This window comes from Acomys russatus, chromosome 11 (genome assembly GCF_903995435.1).
Source record: "Acomys russatus chromosome 11, mAcoRus1.1, whole genome shotgun sequence".
Classification (NCBI taxonomy): domain Eukaryota; kingdom Metazoa; phylum Chordata; class Mammalia; order Rodentia; family Muridae; genus Acomys; species Acomys russatus.
This window is the reverse complement of record NC_067147.1, coordinates 20,594,950-20,620,444: the sequence shown is the minus strand read 5'-3', so window position 1 is coordinate 20,620,444 and position 25,495 is coordinate 20,594,950. Positions and strand designations below refer to the sequence as shown.

At 40.6% G+C, this 25,495-nt stretch overlaps 1 protein-coding gene across 6 annotated transcripts in view; it reads left to right on the top strand.

Moving 5' to 3' along the window:
- Rims1 (regulating synaptic membrane exocytosis 1) overlaps nt 1-25,495 on the top strand; it is a 479,929-nt gene that overhangs the window by 154,235 nt on the left and 300,199 nt on the right. For 5 of the 6 annotated variants that reach the window (XM_051152985.1, XM_051152984.1, XM_051152983.1 and 2 more), the window contains exon 3: nt 11,466-11,534. The exons of the other annotated variant lie outside the window; for it this stretch is intronic. In XM_051152985.1, the coding sequence (XP_051008942.1) occupies nt 11,466-11,534 (69 nt within the window). The remainder of the gene's footprint in view (nt 1-11,465; nt 11,535-25,495) is intronic. 6 annotated transcript variants of the gene reach the window in all.

Genomic DNA, 25,495 nt, shown 5'->3' with positions numbered 1-25,495 from the left:
CTAAACTCCAGAACGATGAGAGCATGCTCAAAAAGCAAAGTGAGTGACTGAGAGGCAGCTCAGCATTTAAGGAAACTTTCATTGTCAGCAGAAATTTGGGTCTCAGCATCGAAATCAACCCTCCTAAGTCGAGCTTCAGGAGTACCGATCCTTCCTTCTGGCCTCTAGAAGCACTGCTCTTATGTTCTCACACCGTTACTCAGACACATATGTACACAAATATGACTTTTTAAAACCCAGGGTGGATGAGGCATGCTGAAGCACATCTCCCTAAGATTGTCCTCTGGCATCTGTATGTATGTATACACAGACGCATATGCACCCAAACACACATGTACATACACACACGTATGCACACACGAAATATGAAAATTAAATTTATACTCATTTGACTCTGTAAGTACATAGTCCTGTAACAGTGCTGGAGGAGCCTTGCCATCTAAAGGGAAAGGATTTTCAAGTGAACGCCTTTTATATGAAGCAGCTGCATTAGTTGCAGAGTGCATTCTTTCCTCTTGGGATTTTGCCTTTGCTTTGCTGAGCCAGACTAGACTCTCCTCTTATTTGCCCTAATGCTGTAACGTTCTCTGCAGCCCCGAGCCTGCAGCATGTTGCCCCTTAGAGTTGACAGTAATGCTTTTTTCTATTCATCGGGGGGGGGGGGACTTTTAACAAGATGCAGCTTAAGTGTTGGTTTCTCAAGAGCTAGATTATAGATTTTATTTGTCCACATGCATAGAATGTAGGAATCAAACCCGAAAATAATATATAGCTGAGAGGGGAAAAAAGAAAAAGCAGTCATCTTTGCCAGAGCAGATAGAGTATCAAGAGGAAGGGACGGGGCTGAGGAGATGAGATGTTTCAGTAGTCTGCTGGGAAATGGGACTAAATGTAAAATTATTAATGAAAATGTTATTAGCATAGCAAAGTTATTTTAAGTACCTTGTAAATATTATTTATGAGAAATAGTTTGAGAACAGAAAGTTTATTATTCATGGCTGAGATTAAGCAGTTTGGATTTTTACTGGGATGAAAATAAGGAAGCAGTCACTGAAATGGTATAAACTCTTTGATGGGCCAGCCTCATCCTGAGCTCACCGTGCCTGTCATGTGAGATATTGTCAAGTGAGACAAGAAAGAAGACCTGTAGCTGCAGAGACAAGTGTGTGAAGGACCTGTAGGACGATTCAGTGAGTAAAGCATTTTGCTATATAAGCTTGGTGGCCTAACTTCAGTCTTTCACAATGTTGACCTCTCACCGGCACGTGTTTGCTGTGGCTTGCGTTCCACACATACATCATCTGTCCCTCCACACATCACTGAAAATCTATCAACAAAACACGAGGGAAGACTAATCTGGAAAAGGAGAGAAGGGTGGGCTACAGCCGCCACTGCAGAGGACTCAGGATGCACCAAAATCAAATGCTGAGCCCACAGCAGACCTATACCTGGACCTGTACCTAAACCTATACCTAAACCTATACCTAAACCTAAACCTAAACCTAAACCTAAACCTATACCTGAACCTAAACCTAAACCTATCCCTAAACCTATACCTAAACCTATACCTAAACCTATACCTATACCTAAACCTATACCTAAACCTATACCTAAACCTATACCTAAACCTAAACCTATACCTAAACCTATACCTAAACCTATACCTAAACCTATACCTATACCCAAACCCATACCCATAACTATACCTATACCTCTATCTATACCTATACCTAAACCTATACCTATACCTCCCCCAGGCCTATAATCAGGGAGCATGTAGTGCCACAGAACAAGCCTTGGACGAGTGATCTAGAATCAAGATAAAAGACTTATTAAAAATGTATGCAAATATCAGCAGACTAAATCGCATAAGACACACAGGGAATTTGCTTGATGAGGGGAAGTGTGTGGGGAGGGGGGAGAAAGAAGGGAAGGGAGAGAGAACGAGAGAGAGAGAGAATGATGGACTTATCAAATCTTTATTACCCAGATAGGAATCAGCCTCACAAGCTCAGAAGCTGTGTCTGGGAATGGACCACTTCTGACAGTTTGGTGCAAAGGCAGAAAGGACTTTATTACAGAGGTGACACAGCTGCAGCATCTAATTATAATTTATTTGAATACAGTGCAGTTAACAGCAGCAAGACGGTGGGCATTCTAATAGGATTAGGAAGTCGGGAAGTGGGTGTCTTTATGAATACAAGTATAGCCATGGAACCTTAAGGAAAGAGTAGTCTCTCAGGTTGCTTTTGTTTACAAAATGCTGGGGTCTAGGATGGAGGCTTCTAACACAACTAAAGAAAACATGTTTGTATCTCACTCCCAAGGCCCAAATGCTCTTTGCTGAAGATATATAGCCCTTGTTTTGGGAGAAAAAAAAGTAAGAAAAAATTTAGAGGACTATTGAAAGATAATTAAGGACATGGAGTATGTGAGGTCATAATTTCTCTGGACTCTAATTATTGACCCTTGCTGTTTTCAGCAGTTTATCCTACTCTTTTTGTTTCATTTTTAGAGAACGTGTTTACTCCCTGCTGGGGATATCCAGCTAGGTCCCAGGGATACTTGTTCTTGTGTCAGTAACCATGGTGGTTTGAGCGTTCCTGCCTACACGCAGAGCCCATGCTAAAGGCAGCCTCATGAAAGCTGAGAAGAATCCTGCTGCTTTACTCTCTAAACAGAGATATTCATTTGGGGGGAAGAACTCCAAATGAGTGTACTTAAAAATTAAAACCTGATAAAGATTTTACAAAATTCTTATTATTTTGCCCAGGGATGGTATACAGTACAGTTTTATCTAAGTATTGCCTATGGTAGACAATACCCCCCCCCCCCCATGCCTCTCTCTCATCTACTTTGAGGCGTTTCAAATAAGAAGGATGGGCCCTCATATTGCTCTTGTTTCATGTCAAATCTTCCTTCTTGAGACAGAGGAGCTGTGCTGCTGTGAGTTCATCTCTCTGATTGTGGGATCTGTCCAGTTTTCACTGCTTAGCTACTTTCATTAGTAAAACTGCCCAAATGTGAGCCGAACCAAGAAGACAGCAATAGGCCTTTCAGAGTGGTTGGGGGTGGGGTGCGAGGAAGCCCAGGAGGCCTCATCCTACACAAAGAACTAAAGGCAGCTGGTGAAAGACAGGAGTGGGACACTTGGTCTTTATCAGAGAGGAGCAAACCAAGTGGTTGTCCACTGCCAAATGGCCATCCCTGAAAATACACATACAAATAACATTATATGGACTCAGAAGGTTTTGTATATATATATATATGTATATATATATATATATATATATATATATATATATATATATATATATGTATATATATATATATGGGTTTGGGAGAAGAAAGGGAAAGAGAGAAAGGGGGGGGGGCGGAGAGAGAACATAAGAGAGAAAACTAATATTAGGCCTGTATTTTACCGTAACATTTGGCCAGAGCTTCTTTCTTTGCCTTTTTGTTACTGACTTGTCTCCCAAGTGTAGGGCACCCATGGTACAGATCTGCTGTGTAGGGTGTGTGCCTTATGGTTGGTACATAGTCTCCTCATACAATATTAGCTCCTTTCATGTTACTTCATCCTTCTGGTCCTGGGCATAGGATAGGAGAGAGAATATAGCCTTCATATGACATCCAGAGTATGTATGACTACTGTGGGGACCCCCTCCTTGCTTCTCTGACCCACACTGAGCAAGCTTCCGCTCCCTCTGTGGGTGAAGGCCCATTCTCTTTCCCTGGGACTTTAGTAGCCGCCTTGTAAGAGGATATAGTTCTAAGAACTTGACGTCTGTGAAGTGTTCTGCTGTGAAACATCCATATTCTTCCCAAGCACTGTGATACAGTGGCCGACAATCGTTTTACCGTGCATTTCTCCAGTGACAATAGTATTAGGTCATCCTGTTTGTTTGGGATGAGGTTTAGCTATGCAGACCAGGTTGGCCTTGAACCCTCTTGTCCATAGCTTTCCAGCTACTGGGGTTATAGGCATCTACTATTACTCAGCCTACTGAGACATTCATCTGTCCCCAGGTGGATAGAGTTGTCAGGCACACTCATCTTACAGAAGGGAAAATGACACTCCCCTGGACATCTCTACTCTCTCTCTCTCTCTGAAAGTTCCTTCCTTCTGGGCCTCTCCTCCTCTTCATTATCTCATTCTAGCAAAGGACAGAAACTGATCTGGCTTCTTCTGCAGTTGGTAATAGGAGGAATAGTACCTGCTTTGCTCTTGGCCTTGGGTGTTTTAGTTTCCTTTCTCAAGGGAACATCCTTGTAATGTGTTCAAGATGGAGAAAAGAATGAAGAACAACACACTGCTTTTCCAGCAAGGCCGATGTTTATTGTCTGTTTGGAGGTGCTGTTATAACTCCTTTGAAACAGAGGCCAAGAAAAGTCAAGACACTCACCCAAGGTACTCAGTAGTAAGTGGCAGAGCCTAAATTAAATCTAGGCAAGCTGGTGACAAAGGCTGTACTCTAAATCCTGCTTCCTATGGATGGTAAGATGAGATGCCCTAGAGTGAGTTGTGCATTTTAAGGCAAGTAACATAAGATGCCTACCTGTGATTCGTGAAGGCAGGATCCTAAGATATTCGGCTATCCACTTTTGACAGCAAGCCTGAAAGAAATCTTTATACAGAATGGGACTGAAGTTTACAGTCCTGTGAGTCTCATCAAAGCTTGGTATCTGCTATAAAACAGAAACAAGCACTCACTCCAGGGACGGTGAGAGTCCAGGCTCATATTTTATCAAAATAAAACATTTATTGAAACATATAATCATTTTCATCAGCTCTGTTCTTGTGGACTAACTAACCAAAATTAGTTAAAATTGTAAAATATTTCATAATTTAGTGCCGCCTACTGAGCTGTTTATTCCATTTAGTGTGTTAGATGGTTGAGAGGATTTTTAAAATGACGCTGATGTGTCAGAGTACATACAAGAAAGGTATAAACAAGTAAATAAATTTATATTTTTTCAACCCTTGGCAAATACCCAAGAATGCAAAGCTATTTGTTAGTGAGATAGATGTACACTAGTTGAATTTCAAGTTGCTAAAATTACATTGATTTCCTGTATCACATCTTAATTATACAACAAAAAAGGCCATGGGTCGACTTAAAAGAGATACTAATATTAGCAATAGAAAAGCAGTTGAAAGTTATGCTTACTGGTAGGGGGGCAGTTAGAGATTAAAAAGAACCATGGAGATAGAAGAACCATAGGCCACAGCATGCCTCAAAAGGTCAAAGGATGACTTGTTAAATGCAACTTCCAAAGTACATGTACCTCCTCACAGAACATAATGAATTAATGTCCAGCCACCTTGCAGTTACATATTCCCATGCATGATAAAACACCAAACCATCGATAAAACCCTCAGAATTGCAATCCATGCTCTGAAGGTTTTCTGAAATTTTATACTTGACATCATCTAAAGCATAGTCAATTATGTTATAAGCTGAAACAAGCATTCTTCACTGATTTGTACAGGGAGGTTGGAAAACATCTGTAACCCCAGCACTCACGGGGAAGAGACAAATGAATCATCACAAGTTAGAGGCCAGGTTGGTTTTTAAAGCAAATTCCAGGTAGGCCATAGATAGATAAAGAGACCCTGTCTCAAAAACAAACATCAATCAAACAAATGAAACCTGAATGAAAAAGAGCACATCAGAGAGTTTTGTGAATATCACCACAGATTGTCAGCAGTGACAGAAGAAAAGAAATAATTCTGATCAAGTCTAGTTTTGTCAAAACAATGAATATAATTACACCCAGGAGCTTGTGTGAAGGATTGCTTGTGGACACCTGCAGCACTGAAAGGACATTTTCCCCACAACCTCTTGGAGGAAGGGTTTGGCCTATGCACTCATCCCAGCAGCCTTTGTCTGCAGGCTTTACTCCTGGTACCTTACATTAACTGTCTCATTAGAAAGGCAAAGAGCAAGGAACCCTTTCCTCCTCTGTGATGGAAAGTTGATGGGTCACTTCAGCTGATCACGGCTCCTGGCCATTCAAGATGGCCATGCTCTGTTATGCCAGAACATAACTATTCAATCTACAACACTGTCCTCCTTTCTCCAGTTCTTACGGTATTCCCTTCTGTGATATCTCCTCAGCCTCGGATAGGGCAATAAAGGTGCCTGACATCGGGATGAGCACCCAGGGAGGGTAGGCATGCACATGCTACAGCACATGTATGGAGATCAGAAGACAGTCTCAAGTAGGGTCCTTACCCAAGCCCATTTGAGACTAGGTCTCTGCTGTCTAGTGATGCTGGCCTGCAAGACCTGGAAATTCTCCTGTTTCTGCCTGCAGACATATTTCAGATGCATACAGTACCTGGCCTTACATAGGTTCTGGGCATGTGAAATCAGGTATTCTTTTTTATGCTGCAAACAATTTACCCACAGAGCCATCTCCCGCCCCCCACCCCACCCTAGGAAAAATTTCAGAATAAGATTCCATTTCAGGCACACCACTAGACTAGACAGTTAAACTAGGAAAACCATTTATGCCTACCTGCTGTGTGGGGAGACAGGATGAATTGATTGTATGCTTATCTGAAAAGTGACTGAAGAAAAAAACTTAAGGTGGAAGCAAGTTGTTTATGCCAGGTTTCATTCTGAACCTGAACTGAATGCTAACCAGCCTTAACCTTGGTCTGGCTCTGGTCTCCCAGGCAGTTTGTTTTTCATATAGGCGGAGACTCTATGTTTGATGCACACATGTATGCACTGTAGCATATACAGATATCTTTGTGTCATGGTCATCTTCACTATGAAAATCTAAAGACCGCAGCCACATAACTAATTTAGTTTCTTTTCTTTTCATGCTCTTATAATTTTTTAACCAAAAAACAAACACACAAACAAGCTTTCACCAGACATGGTCACTCTCATTTTTATGGCAGGGCATAAGGGGATGATGCAGGAAGATGGATGGGAAATGTTCAGCATCATATGATCTTATAGCCAAGGGTACATAGGGAGACCCACTAAATAACAAAAGAATGGGAAGGAGGGAGGGAAGAGAAGGAGGGAGGAACAGAGGGAGAGAGGGAGGGAAGAGAAGGAGGGAGGAACAGAGGGAGAGAGGGAGGGAACAGAAGGAGGGAGGAACAGAGGGAGAGAGGGAGGGAACAGAAGGAGGGAAGAACAGAGGGAGAGAGGGAGGGAACAGAAGGAGGGAAGAACAGAGGGAGAGAGGGAGGGAAGGGAGGGAGGGAGGGAAGAAATACATGTGTGTCACAGAGGAGAATAGAGAAAAGCAAACAAGATCAATACGTCCTTAATTTTTGTGGAGGACTATTACTTTTTATGAATGACCCCAAACACAGTTATATAGAATTACATAGTCACAAATTTGATTTTTTTTTTTTTTTTTTTTTTTTTGGTAACAAGATAAGCCAGGCAGGAATGCAGATCGCAGTGAGCAATGAAGCCTTACCATTTATTCAGTCTGTTCTTGGTGCCTCTCAACATGCCTTGGTTTTGCTTTTAAGGAAAAGTAGTTATTTCCTCTCCAGGTGCTCTGACAAAATTCCCCATGAAAACAACTCAGGGGAGAAAGGGTTTGTTTTAGCTTTTTGTTCCAAGTTTCTGTCCATCACTTCAGGGAAGAAACAGCAAGAGGAGGCTAAGAGAACTGATTATGCTACAATTCAGTCGGAAGAGAGCAACAGGTTCATGCCTGGCACTACTCAACTAGCTCTTTTATTTTCCTTAGGTTCAGGGCACATCCAGCTCATGAGATGGCGTCACTCATGCTAGATCGAGACCTCCCTCATGAGTCAGTGTAATCAAAGTGAACACCTTCAGACTTAAAAAGACCCTCACTGATCTCTCTTCCCAGGGTGATTCTGCACTGTGCATGCTGACAATTAAAATTAAACACAGTGGGCATATGCCATTAATGACTTTAAATGGTGTACATTTCATTCATTGTGAAGAACAAATGAATTTTAGACTTTTTTTTTTTTTTTTTACTTCAATGGGTAATGTTGAGTAAGAAAAGAACACACAGACAGCCAAGAAAACTTTGCTTTTCTGGTTTTGTGTTTTGATTTACATTTTTTGGGTGTGTGTATGTGTGTGTGTGTGTGTGTGTGTGAGAGAGAGAGAGAGAGAGAGAGAGAGAGAGAGAGAGAGAGAGAGAGAGAGAGAGAGAGAGAGAAAGCGCAGAGGTGTGTTGATACATGATGAATTCAGTAATTGGCTTTTGCCTTCCACCTTCTTGAGACTGTCCCTCTTGCTGTTTCTGTTGCCATATGGCACCCTAGTTCATGCTAGTTTAATCATGAGCTTCAGCCTAGAGATGCTCCTGACTGCACAAACCATTTCACCACAGGAGTATCAGAATTACAGATAAGAACAGTGAGGTGTACCTTTCTGCATTTGTTCCAGGGACCCAACTTGGTCAGGTTAATGTAGCAAGTGCATCTACCTGCCGTGACTGTTATCCAGCTCGTTATTAAGTATTTTCTTCAGCTTATTACTCACTATTTTATTTTATAATAAATTGTAATCTGTAAACATAAAATATTTTTGTATCAAATTTATCAGTTTTTAAAAATAATTTATTGTGTTATTACAATTCTTTGATTGATATTTAGGAGAATTTTGGTAGTTTTCATTTCCCATTACCCTCTCTCGTCCCTTTCCCTCGCTTGAATCAGGAAATGAATTAAGATCTGTGAAATATTATATCCAAATATCAGATTGAATAGTGGTGTGTGTGTGTGTGTTGAAATCATTTGCCACATTCTGTAAATATAGTCAAAACATAATTAATAAAGAACTATTTCAATGAGTTTTAAATCCAGCCCTCCCGTTTTAGAGGGGGATATGAGAATTGAAAAGTTCACAGAGGTCTTAGGACTCTAGATTGGGTGACACCTGAGGAACTTCATTTTTTTTCAGTAAATATACTGGCTTATTTTTTTATAAGAATCAGCTACATGCAAAGTACATGCCTGGGAATATTAAATTCCCAGCACAAGTTTCTCAAGAGAAAGAATCATTTTCAAAGATTGAGTCAAGACAGCCCAGGGATCTTGCCCAAAGTTACACATTTTTGCCTCAGGAAGGATTTATAAAATAAATAAAGGAGCACACTGACTGCACTACCATGTATAATTGAACTTCCTTGACCTTTCTCTTTCAAATGGGAAAGTGACCTTTTCCTTTCAATTTACTATTTTTTGTTTTTTAGATTATACTTACATCATTTCCTCCTTCTCCAATCTTCTCCCCAATTTTTTCATATACCCATCCTTGTTCTCTTTCAAATTTAAGGCCCTTTTAAAATTAACTGTTATATACACATATAATATAATGTGTTATATATGTGTAAATAATTATAACACACGCATATATGTTTATGTATGTACATGCAACACATACATATGTATGTTATACACACACACACACACACACACATATACATACAGATTCTGATATAATGTGCACAGTCTCTACAATGTCCCTTGCATCTAGGTTTTCAGGGCTGACTGTTTGGTATTAGATGACAAATCGGTGTGTCCTTTCCTGGGTTAGACAGTTTCTCCCATTATCAGCATTCCTTGTTACTGTGGTTCTTTGGGTAGGGTAGAGGCCACGTGGCGTTCTTCCAGTCCACTCTGAAAGCATGACTTGGAGGGATGAATAACTGTTTCACTGATAGGAGGCTTCATTCCACTATGTCAGCACTATGTGGTCTCACGTTTGTGCTCTGATCACAGCTGTCCAAACCATTTCAAGGAAATAGGTTGAATGCTTAGTTTAGTTCTGAATTTTGATACTTACATTTGCAAAATTAGATGGATTTGTTTATAAGTGAATCATAACAGGAACGATTATTAAGAAGTATAGACATAAGCCAGGCATGGTGGCAGGCACCTTTAATCTCAGCACTCAGGAGGCAGAGGCAGAAGGATCGCTGTGAGTTTGAGGCCAGTCTGGTCTCCATAGCAAATTCCAGGACAGCCAGAGTTACATAAAGCGACCCTCTCTAAAAGGAAGAAAAAAGTAAATAAATATACAAAGTGCACAGAGAAGTCAAAGTAATCTAAGATTTAGTAGATACTTTCATTTTTATAGCTACACTCTATAAAATTATTCTCTCTATACATAATATATACATCTAACATTGACCCTAGGTTTGTGGTACCGATTCAAGGGGGATACACTTTTAATCTGCATTATAATTTCTAACAAAAAAATCTCAGAATCGAACTGCAAACATTTTTCTAATGATGTATTCAAGAAGATAATTTTAGACACACAAACTGATGTATGCTCATCCAAACTAGCAGATTTCACATAGTGTGAATCAATTATTGCTGAACCTCTAATGAGACCATAAAAAAATCAAATAGCAGAGACTGGGGCCTCCCATGGGAAAGGGACACTTGCATTCAGCATCTCCCAGGAAGAAAACCTTTACCAGGGTTTGGGGCAGTCAACACAGGTTCTTTGGCATGTAGTGTTACAGAGATGACCTTATCTAGTAAAGGTAAAAAGTGCCAAGGTTATATAATTATTGTGCAAACAGGCATACTTTTTATTTTTTAAGGAAAAAGAAAATCAGCAACGTAAAACACCAAAAAAGGAGAGAGAGAGAGAGAGAGAGAGAGAGAGAGAGATTATTCTTTGCAGGCAATGACAGAATCCTGGTTATCCCTCTGTGGATGTTTACACTGTGTCATATGGATGTTTACACTGTGTCATCACCTGTGCACAGTCATCTCCACTTGCACTTCACTGTAGAAAATAAAGTAGCAATTCTTCCAGACACGTGCCTCATGACCTCACAGACTAGTAAGACACTGGGTTTCTGGGCTACTGATTATTAAGTTCACAGGGAAACCTCCTGGTTCTCTCTGTCTTGTTTTTAAATGTCAAGCTGCTCAAGGTGACTCACCCCTGTAATCCTAACATTCAAAAGGCTGAGGCAGGAGGATTGCTTTTTTTTTTTTTAATTGAGGCCAGTTTGGGAAACATAGTGAGTTCTAGCCCACCCTGGACTTCCAAAGGAGTACCTGTCTCCAAAACAAACAGAAAAATAAATAAGTACAAACCGATTAAATTGTGATCTTACAGAATCTACACAGAAAGACTGAAGCCAATGTGACTCCTGAAACTGGTCTTTCTCTCCGTTCCTTTCTCTTTGGAAATTTCTTACTCCTCACTTTGGGAACTCCCAGACTGGCCTAAGAAAGTCTCAGCAAAGCCAGGCTGTTAGCACTGATCTTTTCAAATTTGACCCTTATCTTCCTAATCATTGAAGTAAAACACGGGCTCAGAGCTCTCAGGTGGGAAATACAGAGGTGACGGGTGTCTTTTACCTCCTTTACCGAACAGGGTTGAGCCAACCTGAAGTCCTGCTTGCATCTGGCAGCTTGCTGAGGCACTGCTTACCTCCTGACTGAGTCTGTCTTCTTCTTCTCCCTTGCCTTGCAGGAACATTTTCAGATGTGTCTGTGTTCCCAGAAAGCCAAGCAGCGAAGAGGGAGGCCCAGAAAGAAACTGGTATTTCCTCTCCTTCCTGCTTTGGTCTGCTTTTTAAAAAAAAGTTTTGTTTGCTCCCAAAAGGCCTCTTGTATGATTGCCCACACATCGTGGGTTACTTCATAGAAGTCCTGTGTGTCTCACATCGTTCAAAAGCCACCGTAGGCTTGCAAACATACAGTTGTGACAAGCACGGAGCTTTGGATGTCTGTCTTGCTTCATGGAATGCACTGAAACATCACACTTTGGCCAGAAAATACTTATTCAAACACTACTACTTGCCCCCCTATCTTTATCATACGAACTGAGATATTTACATTATTAAAACTGTCTGGAGGAGGGAAACAACCTTCCAAGTGTTTGAGGAATTAAATTGAACTATTAAATTACCAATCACTTGACTATGGTAATGGTGATGGTAAAAAGGAAGCCTTATGCCAGATGGACTCCCTACACACACTGTATTCTTAACTTACTAATTCTAATGCTACGTGTGTGGATACCATTGGGGGCAAGTGTGTGGTTTACACGTGGCACATAGCATGACACGGTTCCATCAGTTTCTTCTTATACAGAATATATAAATATATTTCATAATTTTTCCAAGTGTGATATGTTTCTACTGTGTACTTAAAACATTTCTGAATCATATTGGTTCAGAATTGTTAAATTATATTACCAGCTAATATTGATTTAGCAGGAGGAAAATATCAAGAGGATATAATAATGTCGCTATCCAGTTCAAAGCTTTACTAATGTGTCTCCAGATCCCTCCAGTGTTATTAATGGTGATCCTTTGAAAAGGGGCACCCTGCCTGCTCACTACTGAAGTAGTCAATACAATGATCCTGTTAAATAAACCCATGCTTATACTTAAGAGTTTTAGCTTTTCATGAACTGCTAGACCATGTTCGTCTGTCCGTTGACCTCCAACAAGGCTTCTTCTTACTTATTTTCCTGGCCTTGAGTTTGTAGTTCACTGCCTAGATGCCATTCAGTGCAACATTCACTCTTCACCCTGATTAAATTCATGGCAGAAACTTAGGAGGGTGCTTTGCCTCATGTCCCTTTGCCTTCTGCCATGCCTCAGTAGCTCCAACCTGGTCTTTAAGGCCTCCTAATTCTGGCTGCTGCCTGCTTTGCACTTTATTTTTTGTTCTGTCCCACTGGGTACCACCACTACTTAAAGCAAGTGGGGCTGCTCATTATCAGAATACTGTGTGTGCTTTTATGGAGTTTTATTTTCTAATGCTTATGTCCCCTTCAAATTCCTGCTGTGTTCACGTGTGACTACTATTCCCCTTTTTTTAGTTTGATATGTTTGTCAATTATATTTTCTCTGAACAGGGATGTCAGTGATGAATTTTTTTCTCCTTTTTGAAATAACATCACCAATTTTCAAACCTGAAAGTATGTATTGCATTATATTGAAATGGTATGTGAGCAAAGATTATCCTACTTACAGGATATCTTATTCTGGTTTATTTCGAATCCCAAGTATTCTTGTCACAATTCCTTAAACCTATTAGCCAGTAAGTAATTATTCATTGAATGATAATTTTTTCATCTTTGTTCCAAAATACATGGTGTAATGGACATAACCTGGGTTTTACAGATGTTAGTGTTTATATGTTTTATTTTTGTTAAGCACATAATGCACATATGTAAAATCTAGATCTTGGGAGGTGTACACTTATTTAGAACCGTAGAGCATTTTGTATAGTCTAATATTTGACCATCCCATTTATTCATTTTTTTCTCATATTAACTTTGTATAGTTTTAGCTTGATTCTTAAGAATTCTCAATGCTTAGAAAAAAAAGTTAAAAAAGGAAACAAGGAAAACCACCTCACAATAAACTCTGGGATACGTGGCATTTATTTTTATCAACCTTTTCAAGGTGTCATGTACAAGCTTAAAGAGCAGTTGTTGCTACCAAACTACAGTGTGGTGTGTAAAGGGTTAAATTTGAGGCTTAGCTGGGAAACTGCAGCTCAGGTCTTTAAGGTGACTATAGGAAAATTTAGTTCTACTCTTTCTACCATGGTCACTATTCACTGCTACTAAAGTACAAATGTATATATGCTTAACAAATGTTACATTTAATGTATGACCTCGTGGTTGCTACAGATCCACGGTTACTTAGTGTGTTCAACGTTCAGGTTTCATGCTCAGTGCTGCAAAATTAAATTAATGTATTATTTTTAATTCACTTTACAACTTGGTTGTAGCCCCATCCCTCCTCTCCTCTCAGTCGCATCCTCCTTCCCTCTCTCCTCAGAAAAGGGGATCCCCCTTCCCATCCACCCCAGCTCATCACATCACATCAGGACTGTGTGTGTCCTCCTGCCAGAGGGAAGTGATCAAAAAGCAGACATCAGGTCCATATCAGAGACAGCCCACACTCCCCTTACTAGGGGACCCACATGAAGCCTGAGCTGCCCATTGGCCACATCTGTGTAAAGGGCCTAGGTCCAGTACGTGCATGGTGCTTGGTTGGTGCTTCAGTCTCAGCAAGCCCTTTGGAGCACTGGCTAGTTGGCTCTGTTTGTCTTCTTGTGGAGCTCCTGATGCCTCCAGGTTCTTTCCTCCTCCCCACGCCCACCACTACTTTTCCATAAGACTCCCTATGCATCCTGTGACATAAATTTTAAAGTATGGGTTGGTGACTTCTCATGTCCCTTGGAAGGCCATTGCTTTTTCTGCTGAGTGATGGCACTAACTCAGCTACCCTGTACAGCCAACTCTGATTTTTATCCTCTTCTCACTTTTCTTCTCAAACTTGTGCCTGGATGCAGCTAAATCAGTGGTGGGAGACACGAGAATAGCGCTTTGCTCCTGGATGCTCCTCTCATTTTCCTGTAAATCAGTTTCAGCATTTCAGACAGAATAGCAAGCTGCAGAGCAAAAAATCGCCAAAGGGGCTCAGTGCCTACATTCATCAACTTCAAGCCAAACTATTTTTCTCCTTTAATATTTTAAATGTATTACCAGTAATTCTTGATGAGACTGACAGTGCAATAACATCTCCATTTTTCCCCTGGAGGGAATCTTTAATTGTTTTAAAAGGCAAAAACAATTGTTTTCTTATAAATGTATTTATTAAAATGTGCATAGATATAGTCAGCCGAGCTACATCGGCAGACACTGTAGCTGTGACTTGTCCGTGAGCTTCACTAGGGTGGGAGTGACAGTCTGATGGTGGTGCTTAAAGTCTCTCCACAGACCACTGCAGCAGACTGGCTGCTTATAGTGAGCAGTATTTAATAGTATATTCTTAAACCCTTTAAAAACACACAAAAATATTTCTCTCAGTTTGTCCCGTCCATAGCTTCATAATGTCCCTTATTTTATTAAAAAGCTAACAGGAACAATGAGGCAGTTCGAAGCAAGCAACACAACAGTAACTGGCCTTTTCTCCATGGATCAGCTTCTTTGTACAGCCTGGATTGTTTAGTCATTCAGTTGTTTACACGGAACCAACTCCATGGATCCTCACCTCCTTTGCCTTATTATTTTTTATATTTCCTCCCCCCTTTTACCCGCTCAGTTCTTTCCAAAACCATCGAGACTATTTGGCTAGTTATCAGAAGTATTAAAAACAACAAACAAGGGTGGAGAGATGGCTCAGTGGTTAGAAGCATTGGCTGCTCTTCCAGAGGACCCAGGAATGAATCAAGCACCCACAGGGCCACTTGCAACTATCTGTGACTTCAGCCCCAAGGGATCTGATGCCCTCATCTGGATTCTTTGGGCACCAGGCATTCATTTGATGCACAATCATATATGCAGGCAAAATAAGATGTAAAATATTTTACACACATAAAATAAGAAAACAAAACTTAAAACACAAAAAACCAGCAGGCTTATTATTATTTCTTTAAAAAGACCTCAAACCTTATAAGAAAATATTTTTTAGGCATATAGGAATCTGAGATAAAAGTTAAAGTACATTCAGGCACAGTGAATGTTTGTAATTCCAGTACCATGGAAACAGAAGGATTATTGAAAAGAAGAAGAAGGAAGAGGAGGAGGAGGAGGAGGAGGAGGGGGAAGGGGAGGAAGAGAAGGAGGAGGAAAAAGAAAGTAGTTCAAGTACAAATAATTTATTGGAAAAGCAAAGGAACTGTGAAAAAATAATAAGAATATATGTTAATTTTTAAATGGTACAGGGTCTAACCTTAAAGCATAGCAAAGATTGCATGCCTTAAAGCAACAGCAGATCACTGTTTCGCAGTATTACAGGCTGGAAGTCAGAAATAAAGGCATCAGCAGGAATATGCTCCAGCAAAGGGTCTCGGGAGACTATGCCACATCACTTTTCTACCTTCTGTTAGTCTCACCTTCCCCTTGCCTTGGGGATATAGTTCTCAAGCCCTCTGCTGTCACAAATTGCTCTTCCTGTGCATTTTCACACCATCTTCTCTCTGTATGTGTTGCCACTGTGGCTAAATTTATCCCATGTATAAAAGTCATAATGGATTAAAATCCACCCTAGGAATCTCAATTTAACTTGATTAGTTTACAAAGACTGTGCTTTCAAGGAATATTATATTTGGTGCCGTGGGTTAAAATTCCTTCATGCTTTCTTTGGGGACCCAATGCAATGCGTAGTAACCAGTAAGGAAAGGAAGACAAAGCCTGCAGTGGTTAATTACAGTAAAGAAAGACTGGGGGCGAGAGTCCAGCCTACTCTTCAGTTATCCCACTAAGGCAGAAAGCCTGTAGGGTATATATTTATGAGCTCCCACTAGTCGTGGTGGAGGGAATATTGATTCCCTTACTTCATAACTGTTCTGAACTTCAGGCAAATGGTCTTCAGAAAGCAAAGACCTGCAAAGTGGTGGGCGCTGGAAATCTTGGGCCACACTGAATTTAATAGAAAAAGCTATGGTAGAAATGAAAGCAGCATCTATGATAATACACACAACAGTCTGTCTGTAAGAAAGCATGTAGCCCAGATGTGCTGAGGTCAGTAAGAAAGCATGTAGCCCCAATGTGCTGAGATCAGTAAGAAAGCATGTAGCCTAGATGTGCTGAAGTCAGTAAGATAGCATGTAGCCCCAATGTGCTGAGGTCACTAAGAAAGCATGTAGCCCCAATGTGCTGAGGTCACTAAGAAAGCATGTAGCCCAGATGTGCTGAGGTCAGTAAGATAGCATGTAGCCCGGCTGTGCTAAGGTCACTAAGAAAGCATGTAGCCCAGATGTGCTGAGGTCAGTAGGAAAGCATGTAGCCCAGATGTGCTGAGGTCAGTAGGAAAGCATCTAACCCAGCTGTGCTGAAGGTCATTAAGAAGACATGTAGCCCAGATGTGCTGAGGTCAGTTAGAAGGCATGTAGCCCAGATGTGCTGAGGTCAGTAAGAAAGCATGTAGTCCAGCTGTGCTGAGATCAGTAAGAAGGCATGTAGCCCAGATGTGCTGAGATCAGTAAGAAAGCATGTAGCCCAGATGTGCTGAAGGTCAGTAAGAAGGCATGTAACCCAGATGTGCTGAAGGTCAGTAAGAAGGCATGTAGCCCCGATGTGCTGAGGTCAGTAGGAAAGCATGTAGCCCAGATGTGCTGAGGTCAGTAGGAAAGCATCTAACCCAGCTGTGCTGAAGGTCATTAAGAAGACATGTAGCCCAGATGTGCTGAGGTCAGTTAGAAGGCATGTAGCCCAGATGTGCTGAGGTCAGTAGGAAAGCATGTAGCCCAGATGTGCTGAGGTCCATAAGAAGACATGGGCTGCAGAGATGGTTCAGTAGATTAGAGCATTTTCTTCTCCTCAGGAGAGGAAGAGTTCAGTCTCCAGCACTGAAGTCAGGTGTCTCACAGTGACCTGAAGCACCAGCTCTTTTCTGGCCTTCATAGGCATGTGCACATGGAGCACGCATTAACCTGAACTGGACTTTGGGAGATCTGCAGGAACTGATGAGTGTGACCATCACATAAGCTAAGCAAGGAAGCAGTAAGGACTAGGGTCTGTGTAAAACTGCCATGAGGTCTGCATATGGCAGAGGAGAGAGGAAGCCTTCAGTCTGTGGAGTGGCTGAAGAAGAAGAGGTGTTCCTGTGGGCTTACCTTTCCTCTGAGTGAAAAAAATCTACGTTTTTAATGTGCATTTTTATAACTCGGCCACAAATTATTTCCCAGATCCCCTCTCTGTGTTCATTTTCTATTGGTTTCATTTGTAAAAACTAAAATCATGATATGTTTCCCATAAACTCTACATCAAATATTGAAGAACAAAATTTTGTTTTCTCTGAGTTCTGATTACCATATAGAAATTAATTAAATATAAATATATAGTAAAGGATGCTGTTTCCCAAACATGGTCTCTTTTTGAGATTTGAACCACAACATTTTTCAAAGGACCTGAGTTAGCCCATACCTTCTGGTCACTTGGAATCCATCAGATCCTCTCAGATGTAAAGTGCATACACACCGTTTTTAAGCCTCTAGATCATAAGCCTTTTTTGCTCCAAATATCATGTAAATAACATGAAAACCTGTAAATGACAGAAATAGAGATTTAATTCTTCTTGAAGCAAAATTCCTTGTCATTGCTTTTGTTCCTCCGAGAAATGTTAATTTGCCATCTTGAATTCCCTTCCACTCCAAACTGTCTGTAGGTCTTGCCATTTGCAAAGTCTTCTCTGGGCACTGTCTTCTCAGGAAACTCTTCATAGTCTGGGTTTCTTCATCAAGCAAATGTCTGTGTGGTATTTCCTCCCATTTGATCTTTCATGGCCCCTGCCTCTTGCTTATTCCTTTAAGGTCACTGTAATTCCACTCTGATGACACAAACCTCACCTATTTCAAGCTTGTTAAAAATCCTTCATAGTCCAGAGATGAAACTAAGAGCAAGGACTACATGGGGTTGGTCTTGTCATCATTGTAGCTCTGGTGTAGTCCTAGAAATATAGGAAGAGGTTAGCAAATTGTCATAAAGAGGTGAGGGTCTATGCTAGAGAGGCAGCCTAGTGCTTAAGGGGTTTCACTTCTGGTGGTTCTCAGCCACCTGCAACTCTAGTTTAGGGTAGGACCACCTCTTCTGGCCTTTGTGGGCACTTACACACATGATCATATGTGCCTGCACACATGCGTGAACACATGTGCATATACACACAGTGTGTGATAGCAAAATTGAGAGAGAGAGAGAGAGAGAGAGAGAGAGAGAGAGAGAGAGAGAGAGAGAGAGAGAGAGAGAGACAGACAGACAGACAGACAGACAGACAGACAGAGACAGAGAGGGGTGGTAAGAGGAAGATGGAGAGAGGAAGCTGGGAAGAAGAGAGGGTGAGGGGGAAGGGGAATGAAATGAAGGAAGAGAGAAGGGACAATAGGAAGGAAGGGGAGGGAAGCAGAAGGAAGAGAGAGGAGGGAAAGGAAGGCTGTGACAAGGCTGGACTGATGGAGGAAAGAAGCCAAGGTGTGAGGTGGAGGGGGCGGTGGAGGCAGGAAGGGAAGGAAGCAGAGTTGGTTCAAATGAAGGGAAAGAAATGAGTCTTTGGTAAGAAGCTGAAAATGAAAGATTCTGGCAAACAAAGACGCTGAACGTCTTTTCCCTCTCTATGTGTGTATGTGTAAGTAGGTATGTACATATGTATGTGTGAGGATATGTTTAATGTGATATCAAGGCATGGTGGGCTCTGAAGGACCACCCAGGAGTCTTTTGTATAAATACAGGTGTGAAGTTTTGTTTGAAAGCAAGTTAAAATGATGAATTCGCCTTAAGGCAAGTGTTTAGACATTTAATGTCTGTGCTATATTCTTCCTTGTACTAGTAAATGCCTTCTGTAGACATGTGTTTGTTATAATGTCGGTGTGCTGCAAATGCATCTTTAAAATTATACTACTTTAAAGCAGCAAGAACACTGTTATAAAGATATTTATTTCAGGTACTGTTGAAACTATTGTTAATATGGTAATATGATATATTAAAATTATTGGTTCTAATAAAGCACTCTCTAGTGAAAGACCCAGGACCATCCTCTACGTTTTACATGGATTAGAAAAGTCAAGATCTGATTAGTAAAGTCATTTTACATGCATTAGAAAAGTCAAGTCACAACTGGCCTGAACATGAGAATAGTTCTGTGGTTTTGAATGGCCACCAAACTCATCTGCACCCAAGATTACCAGTAAATTGTCAGAAGAAACAATTATTTTATGAAAACTTGCATCCTTATCATAGCCACAGAAATACACTGATAGCACATAAAAAGTATTAGGGCTGCTTAATTTTACACATAAAAAATTATAAGAGACATCTAAAACCCCCTTTAAATTATATTTCAGAATTATTGCTTGTAATGCTAATTCTAAAATATTTCTGTAATATTTAATTCTTTCAGAAACTCGCACAATAACTTTTGATCATATTCACTCCACCCAACTTATTCCAAATCTACCTTTTGCATTCTGACTTCTTTATCCACGCCCCACCCAACTTCAGTTTCCCCCTCCTCTTCCTCCTTTTCTTTAAACCCATAAAGTCTTGGGTATGAGGTCTCTGATTTGTCGTCAACCTCTACGAGGCACACTGACTTCCCCTCTCCCTGCTGCTGTCAAATACAGACAGCTCCTCAGCTACAGATGTGTCCACCTCCCACCCTTTAGACTGAGATTTCATCTGTCTTGAACGTGCAAAGGTCTTGTACAGGCTGTCACAGCTGCTTTCAGTTCAATCCTGCAACTCCCCCGTCCCTTGAAGCTATCCACCACCTAGGCCTCCTAGGATCATTCTCGTCCCTCTTTCATAATGAAACCTGAGTCTTGTGAAGATGATGGTTAATATAGATGTCCCATGTAGGGCTGAATGCTCCACCATCTCTCATTCTCTGCACAGTGACTGACTGAGGCTCTCCATGTCAGTTGTCATAGCTTCTCCGATGACCATTGAGCTGGTCTCCAATCTATGGGTCAATGCATTTTTGTCTTTTTCTTGTTTCCTCCTTTTCCAGGAAAAAAAAAAAAAAGAGAGAGAGGGAGAGAGAGAAAATCCAAAATTCTAATAGCATATAGAAACAATGGTAATTAAATAATACCACACATTCGTAGACAGTTTACTTTTATTCCATGTACTTTTTCAGGAATTCAACCTTTATTAGCAACCTCATGAAGAGGATTTGGTGCTCTGTGTGTCTTTGCTTATGGCCTACAGACATTATGATACTCATTTGACCACAAGAGATAAGCAACAGAACCTACATTACAGTTCAGGTTTTCTGAGTGAAGAAGTTACGCTTCTAATCAGACACAAGTATTTATAGTTGTTGGCAAATAAATACTTGCAGAGCAGGAGTCAGAAATGATGCTCACAAAGAAACAATAGAATGAACAGCTGATGAGTTCTGGGTTCAGGGACTGCTATTGATAATCCACCTGGATTTACAATGTGCTGGAATTATGCCAGGCTTATGTAGAGGAGCAAGAAATCATTTTGTTCTTAAGAGTAGCTTTGCATATGCTGATGAAAACCATGGAAAGAATCAGATTACTGTAAGCGTGGCGACAGCCCCGTTCCTTGAGATATTTGGGTGTGGTAAGATATACAGAAGTGTGATAAATGATTCATTATCTTCTTGCATATTTATAGACCACAGTGTTCCCTTTAAGTCTGCCTTTAGCCAAGATAACACTATTTGGCTTCTTTAATTATTTTCATTGCTTTCCAGGTATCATGTACCATGCCTTGGTGCAATTTTTCTTAGCATTTCAGTGGCTATAAAATCAGAATCCATCTATCCCTCCCAAGCCCCCCCCCCATCTCTCTGATTATATTCATTACTACATTTAGATCTCAGTCAGTAGCCAAGATTGTCTTGACATGTGTTCTCAGTCTTTCCACTCACTAAATATACTTAGATTTTTTTCCAACAGGTAACTCATATATGAGTGAGGTTATGTATACATAAACTACTTAGGTCCTTCTGTTTTTGTTTGTTTGTTTGTTTTTAGTATAGTCTTCTTCTGCACTTCAAGAAAGGGAAAAAAAAATCATCCTACAGTTCTAGTCCTGATTTCTCTTTTGTAATGGACCCATTCTTAACTCTTAGAACAATATAAACATTAAATAAAATGTGAATATATATGCTTGCTGGTTGTTTGCGTTCCAGTTGTCTCACATAATTGCTTACTTACCTTCTCCATTTAGAAACCCAGTAGGCATCACAAACCTTATATGTTCTCCATGGGCCTCCTGAGTTTTCTCCTTCAAGTAAGCAACCTTTGATTCTACAATATCCAAAATTTACCCTGATGCTGAGGTCAACATTTTATGAATCATTCTTCTGTCATCTCTTCCATTCATATTTTCCACTCAATATTCAAGTAAATTCAATGAGTACTATTTTTAATACATCCTGAATATGAGCATTTAAAATTTTTTTTCGTGGCTAAGAGCCTATTTTAAGTTTATTCACCCAGGATACACCTTTTTGGTTACCCTGACCTGACTTTTGACCCAAATTGTATTTTCTTTTTCCTCCTGGTAACAACAGCCAGTGGTACAGTGTTTATCTCTCACTCATGCATTCCTCCACTTAGGTACTCTGGAAAAGTTCGCCCTCAGCAATGACAAAGTCAGTTTAATTCAGCACCAGTGATGTGCTCTGCAGTGCTGGGCACATAGTGCATCTTATGCCTTATACTGATGCCGATGCTCCTCACCTGGCCTTGCAGGCACACAGTCACATTCCTCTAGAACTTGCCAAAGAGACAGGAAAATTCTGTGCTTACTTTTCCCTATGCTTGGGGATTTTCCCTGTAGATATTTCTATGGTTTACTGCCTATTCTGTTTGTTTCTCTGGTAAAATTATGTAAGGGTACAGTCAATTTTTAAAGAATAATTTATCTATAAAAGCCCTCCCACGTACCCAGTGGTGCTCCAACCTTATTCTTTGCAACTATAGCTTTTATTGTTTGTTATGCAATGTGTTTATTTTTTATATACTCTTTCCTGATCAATAATGTATATCCCTTAAATTTAAGGATTTTGTTACATTCACCATGATATGCCCGGTGTCTACAGTCATTCCTGGCACATGGTACATTTTAGACATGGTTTAATCAGGAAAGGATTTGATCGATAAAATAACCTACCATACAACCTCAATATCCTGAGTCCTCGTATGTATTAACTATTACATTATGCCCTCTTTCAATTGCGCTCATTGGAAATGCACACTTATGATAGTCTACATTGCTATAGGTACAGTGTGTTCTTAAGTTATGTGAGCATTCCTCATAACATCTATTAAGACATTGCTTTCATTTCAGGGGTGAGGGAAGTGAGAGCTCAGAATGATTGCCGGGCCATACAAAATCATATCATCAAGAAGCTGCAAAACAAACAAACAAACAAACAAGCAAAGAAACTGCTTCGACCCAAATTATTCTCTCCAATTACCACTGGCATTAGAAAAACAATGAGGTGATTTAAATCAAACTGTACCCCTCAAAACAGGAAGAGAGTTGATTTGGCTGATAGCACTGCTCAGAATTTGACTTCTCTCATACTGTATAATATTCCTGCCTAGAAAAAAGATTAAAAAAAAAAATCTAGAGAATCCAGGAGACTACTGTTTGATCTATGATATATAACATTTAGGAGCTAGACATATTTTAACATTTAGTGATATTTTACTCTACTCCACTTGATGCCATCGTTATTGGAAAGAATCTTCCCTTCATTTTTCTTCATTTGAGATTATAATTTTTTTCGATTAATTTTTCCCACTTGCAACCGTGGCTGGCTACTATGGAAGCCAATTGAAAATGATTTGCTTCCTAATATTCAACACGTTTTAAGATGAGAAGATACAACCCTTCCTTTATCTTAGCCATTAATCGTAGACCTGTTCAGTTGTCCTTAGAGGCAGAAAACTGTTTCAGGAAGGCAAGTAAATGGCAATAAATATGAGAGAAGTGAAGAGAGGGGAAAAGTCAATGCAAGAGTAATAGTTCAGTGACAGGGGAGGGATAGGGATGGAGGGTGAGATGTTCAGAATAACAGCAGGACCAGCAAGATACATAGGAAGAGGAGGGGCCTGTGACAGATGGGGGCGGGGGTGCGATACATAGGAAGTGGAGGGGCCTGTGACAGATGGGGCAGGGGTGCGATACATAGGAAGAGGAGGGGCCTGTGACAGATGGGGGCGGGGGTGCGATACATAGGAAGTGGAGGGGCCTGTGACAGATGGGGGCAGGGTGCCCGAACCTATAGGAATGTTTGAAAGAGCCTGAACTGAAGCAAGCACAGGATGAAGAAGGTTCCAGAAGTAATGATGGCTAATAGAGAGAGCACTAGACAGTGAACTGTTTGGGAGCAGTATAATTAATTAATTAATGGGGTACAATGGAGGCTAACCATGGTTGTCACAGCTAGGGAAATAGATGCAATCCTGACATACACCGGAAGCCTGACTTTAAAACTGCACCAAGTTGCAGGGAAAATATGAAGTTGGACATGTTTTTTTCCTGCTCCTTATTTTCCTCTTCTGACAGATTCATGTGGCCTCTTAGGTTCTTGCTGTTCCTAGTGGTACTGTGGAGGGGGGATCTGAAATAGCCACAGCTTCTGTGGTGACATTATAAAGGGGGGATGGTGGGTGAATTCCCTAAAGAGACCAAGATCTTGGATATTCCCCAGGCAGTTTTCCTAGTTGAGTTCCTTTGCACAGTGTGTAGGGGCCAACTAAACCATGCCTGTAATACAGATCATGTGGAGACTCCCTGAGGACACTGCCCCTCTGCAGGTTAGTACTATGGTGAAGACAAAATGAAAGATGCCTATCAGCCTTTCTCACACTTGCGTGGCTGCCTCAACTTCTTTCATGAGTAGGTCTTGGTTCCCAAAGTACACACATTAGCATTGCCCGTCCTAGAGCCTGCACACTGGAGTTCTTAAATGTCATTCTCACTGATGCCCAGGAGAGATGTGGCTCTCTATTTTCACAATGTCTCTGAGCATGGCAACAGCCACATCAGAGTTGAAAACACAACTCTGACTCAGAAGAGTCAGAGACCAAACCTTTTTTGCTTCTGTTTCTGGTTCAGAGTCAATTCAGTTTCATTTCACGTGTATGTGTTAGGGTGAGATAGGGGTGCAGATGTATATACAGAGTACCAAGGATTATTTTTAATTTTATGCTGGTTGATTTTTTTAAAATCTTTGATTCTGGATGATATGGTATTAACCCTGGGGTTTAGAGTTCATTGAGGAAAAGATGTTTTTAAAACTGCATTCCAACTCACTACAATTCCCTGGAAAAGTGCATTAAGGCAAGTGCAATTCTTACTCATCCTTGTGTTCTCAGTACTTAATTATAAAAGCAGTGAAGGCATTCTGTGAAAGAAATGTAGACATTTTTGTTTCCAAAAATATCCAGTTTGAGAACTAGTGCCGTAGGTAAGAAATATCCAAAAGATTAACATTCCTGGGACTCCTGAACCACTGAACTAGTTTTGAGGGGGGTCAGTGCCCAGTATATATGTTTTACCCTTCCTCAGTCAGATTGTGACAGGCTGGGAATGCAGGAGGTTTCTTAGTGCACACCAAAGGCCTCTGATAGAGTTCACACCACTGGTAATGACGTAGCATTAGCACACTGTGGCCCTCAGGCCAGATCCAGCCCACTCTACTTTGTGAAGCTTGAGAAACCCAGATGACCTTTATATATTGAAGTGATTGAAGAAAACCACAAGAGAGACAATGCTTTTTTTTTTTTTTTTTTTTTTTTTTTTTTTAAACATGGGAGTTACAAGCAATTTAGATTTTTGTGTTTCCAAATGTGGTTGTTAGGACAGGGCTGCCCTCCTTTGCTGTATGTTCAAGTGGCTACTTTCGCCTGACAATGGTGGTTAATCAAGAGGGGGAAAAAAGATGGCCTACAAATCTTGATACATTTAAGAGACTACCCTTAACAGGAAAAGTTTCTGTTTTGCTGTAATAAGGAAACAGTCACTACGTTTTCACACATAGTATTATTAAG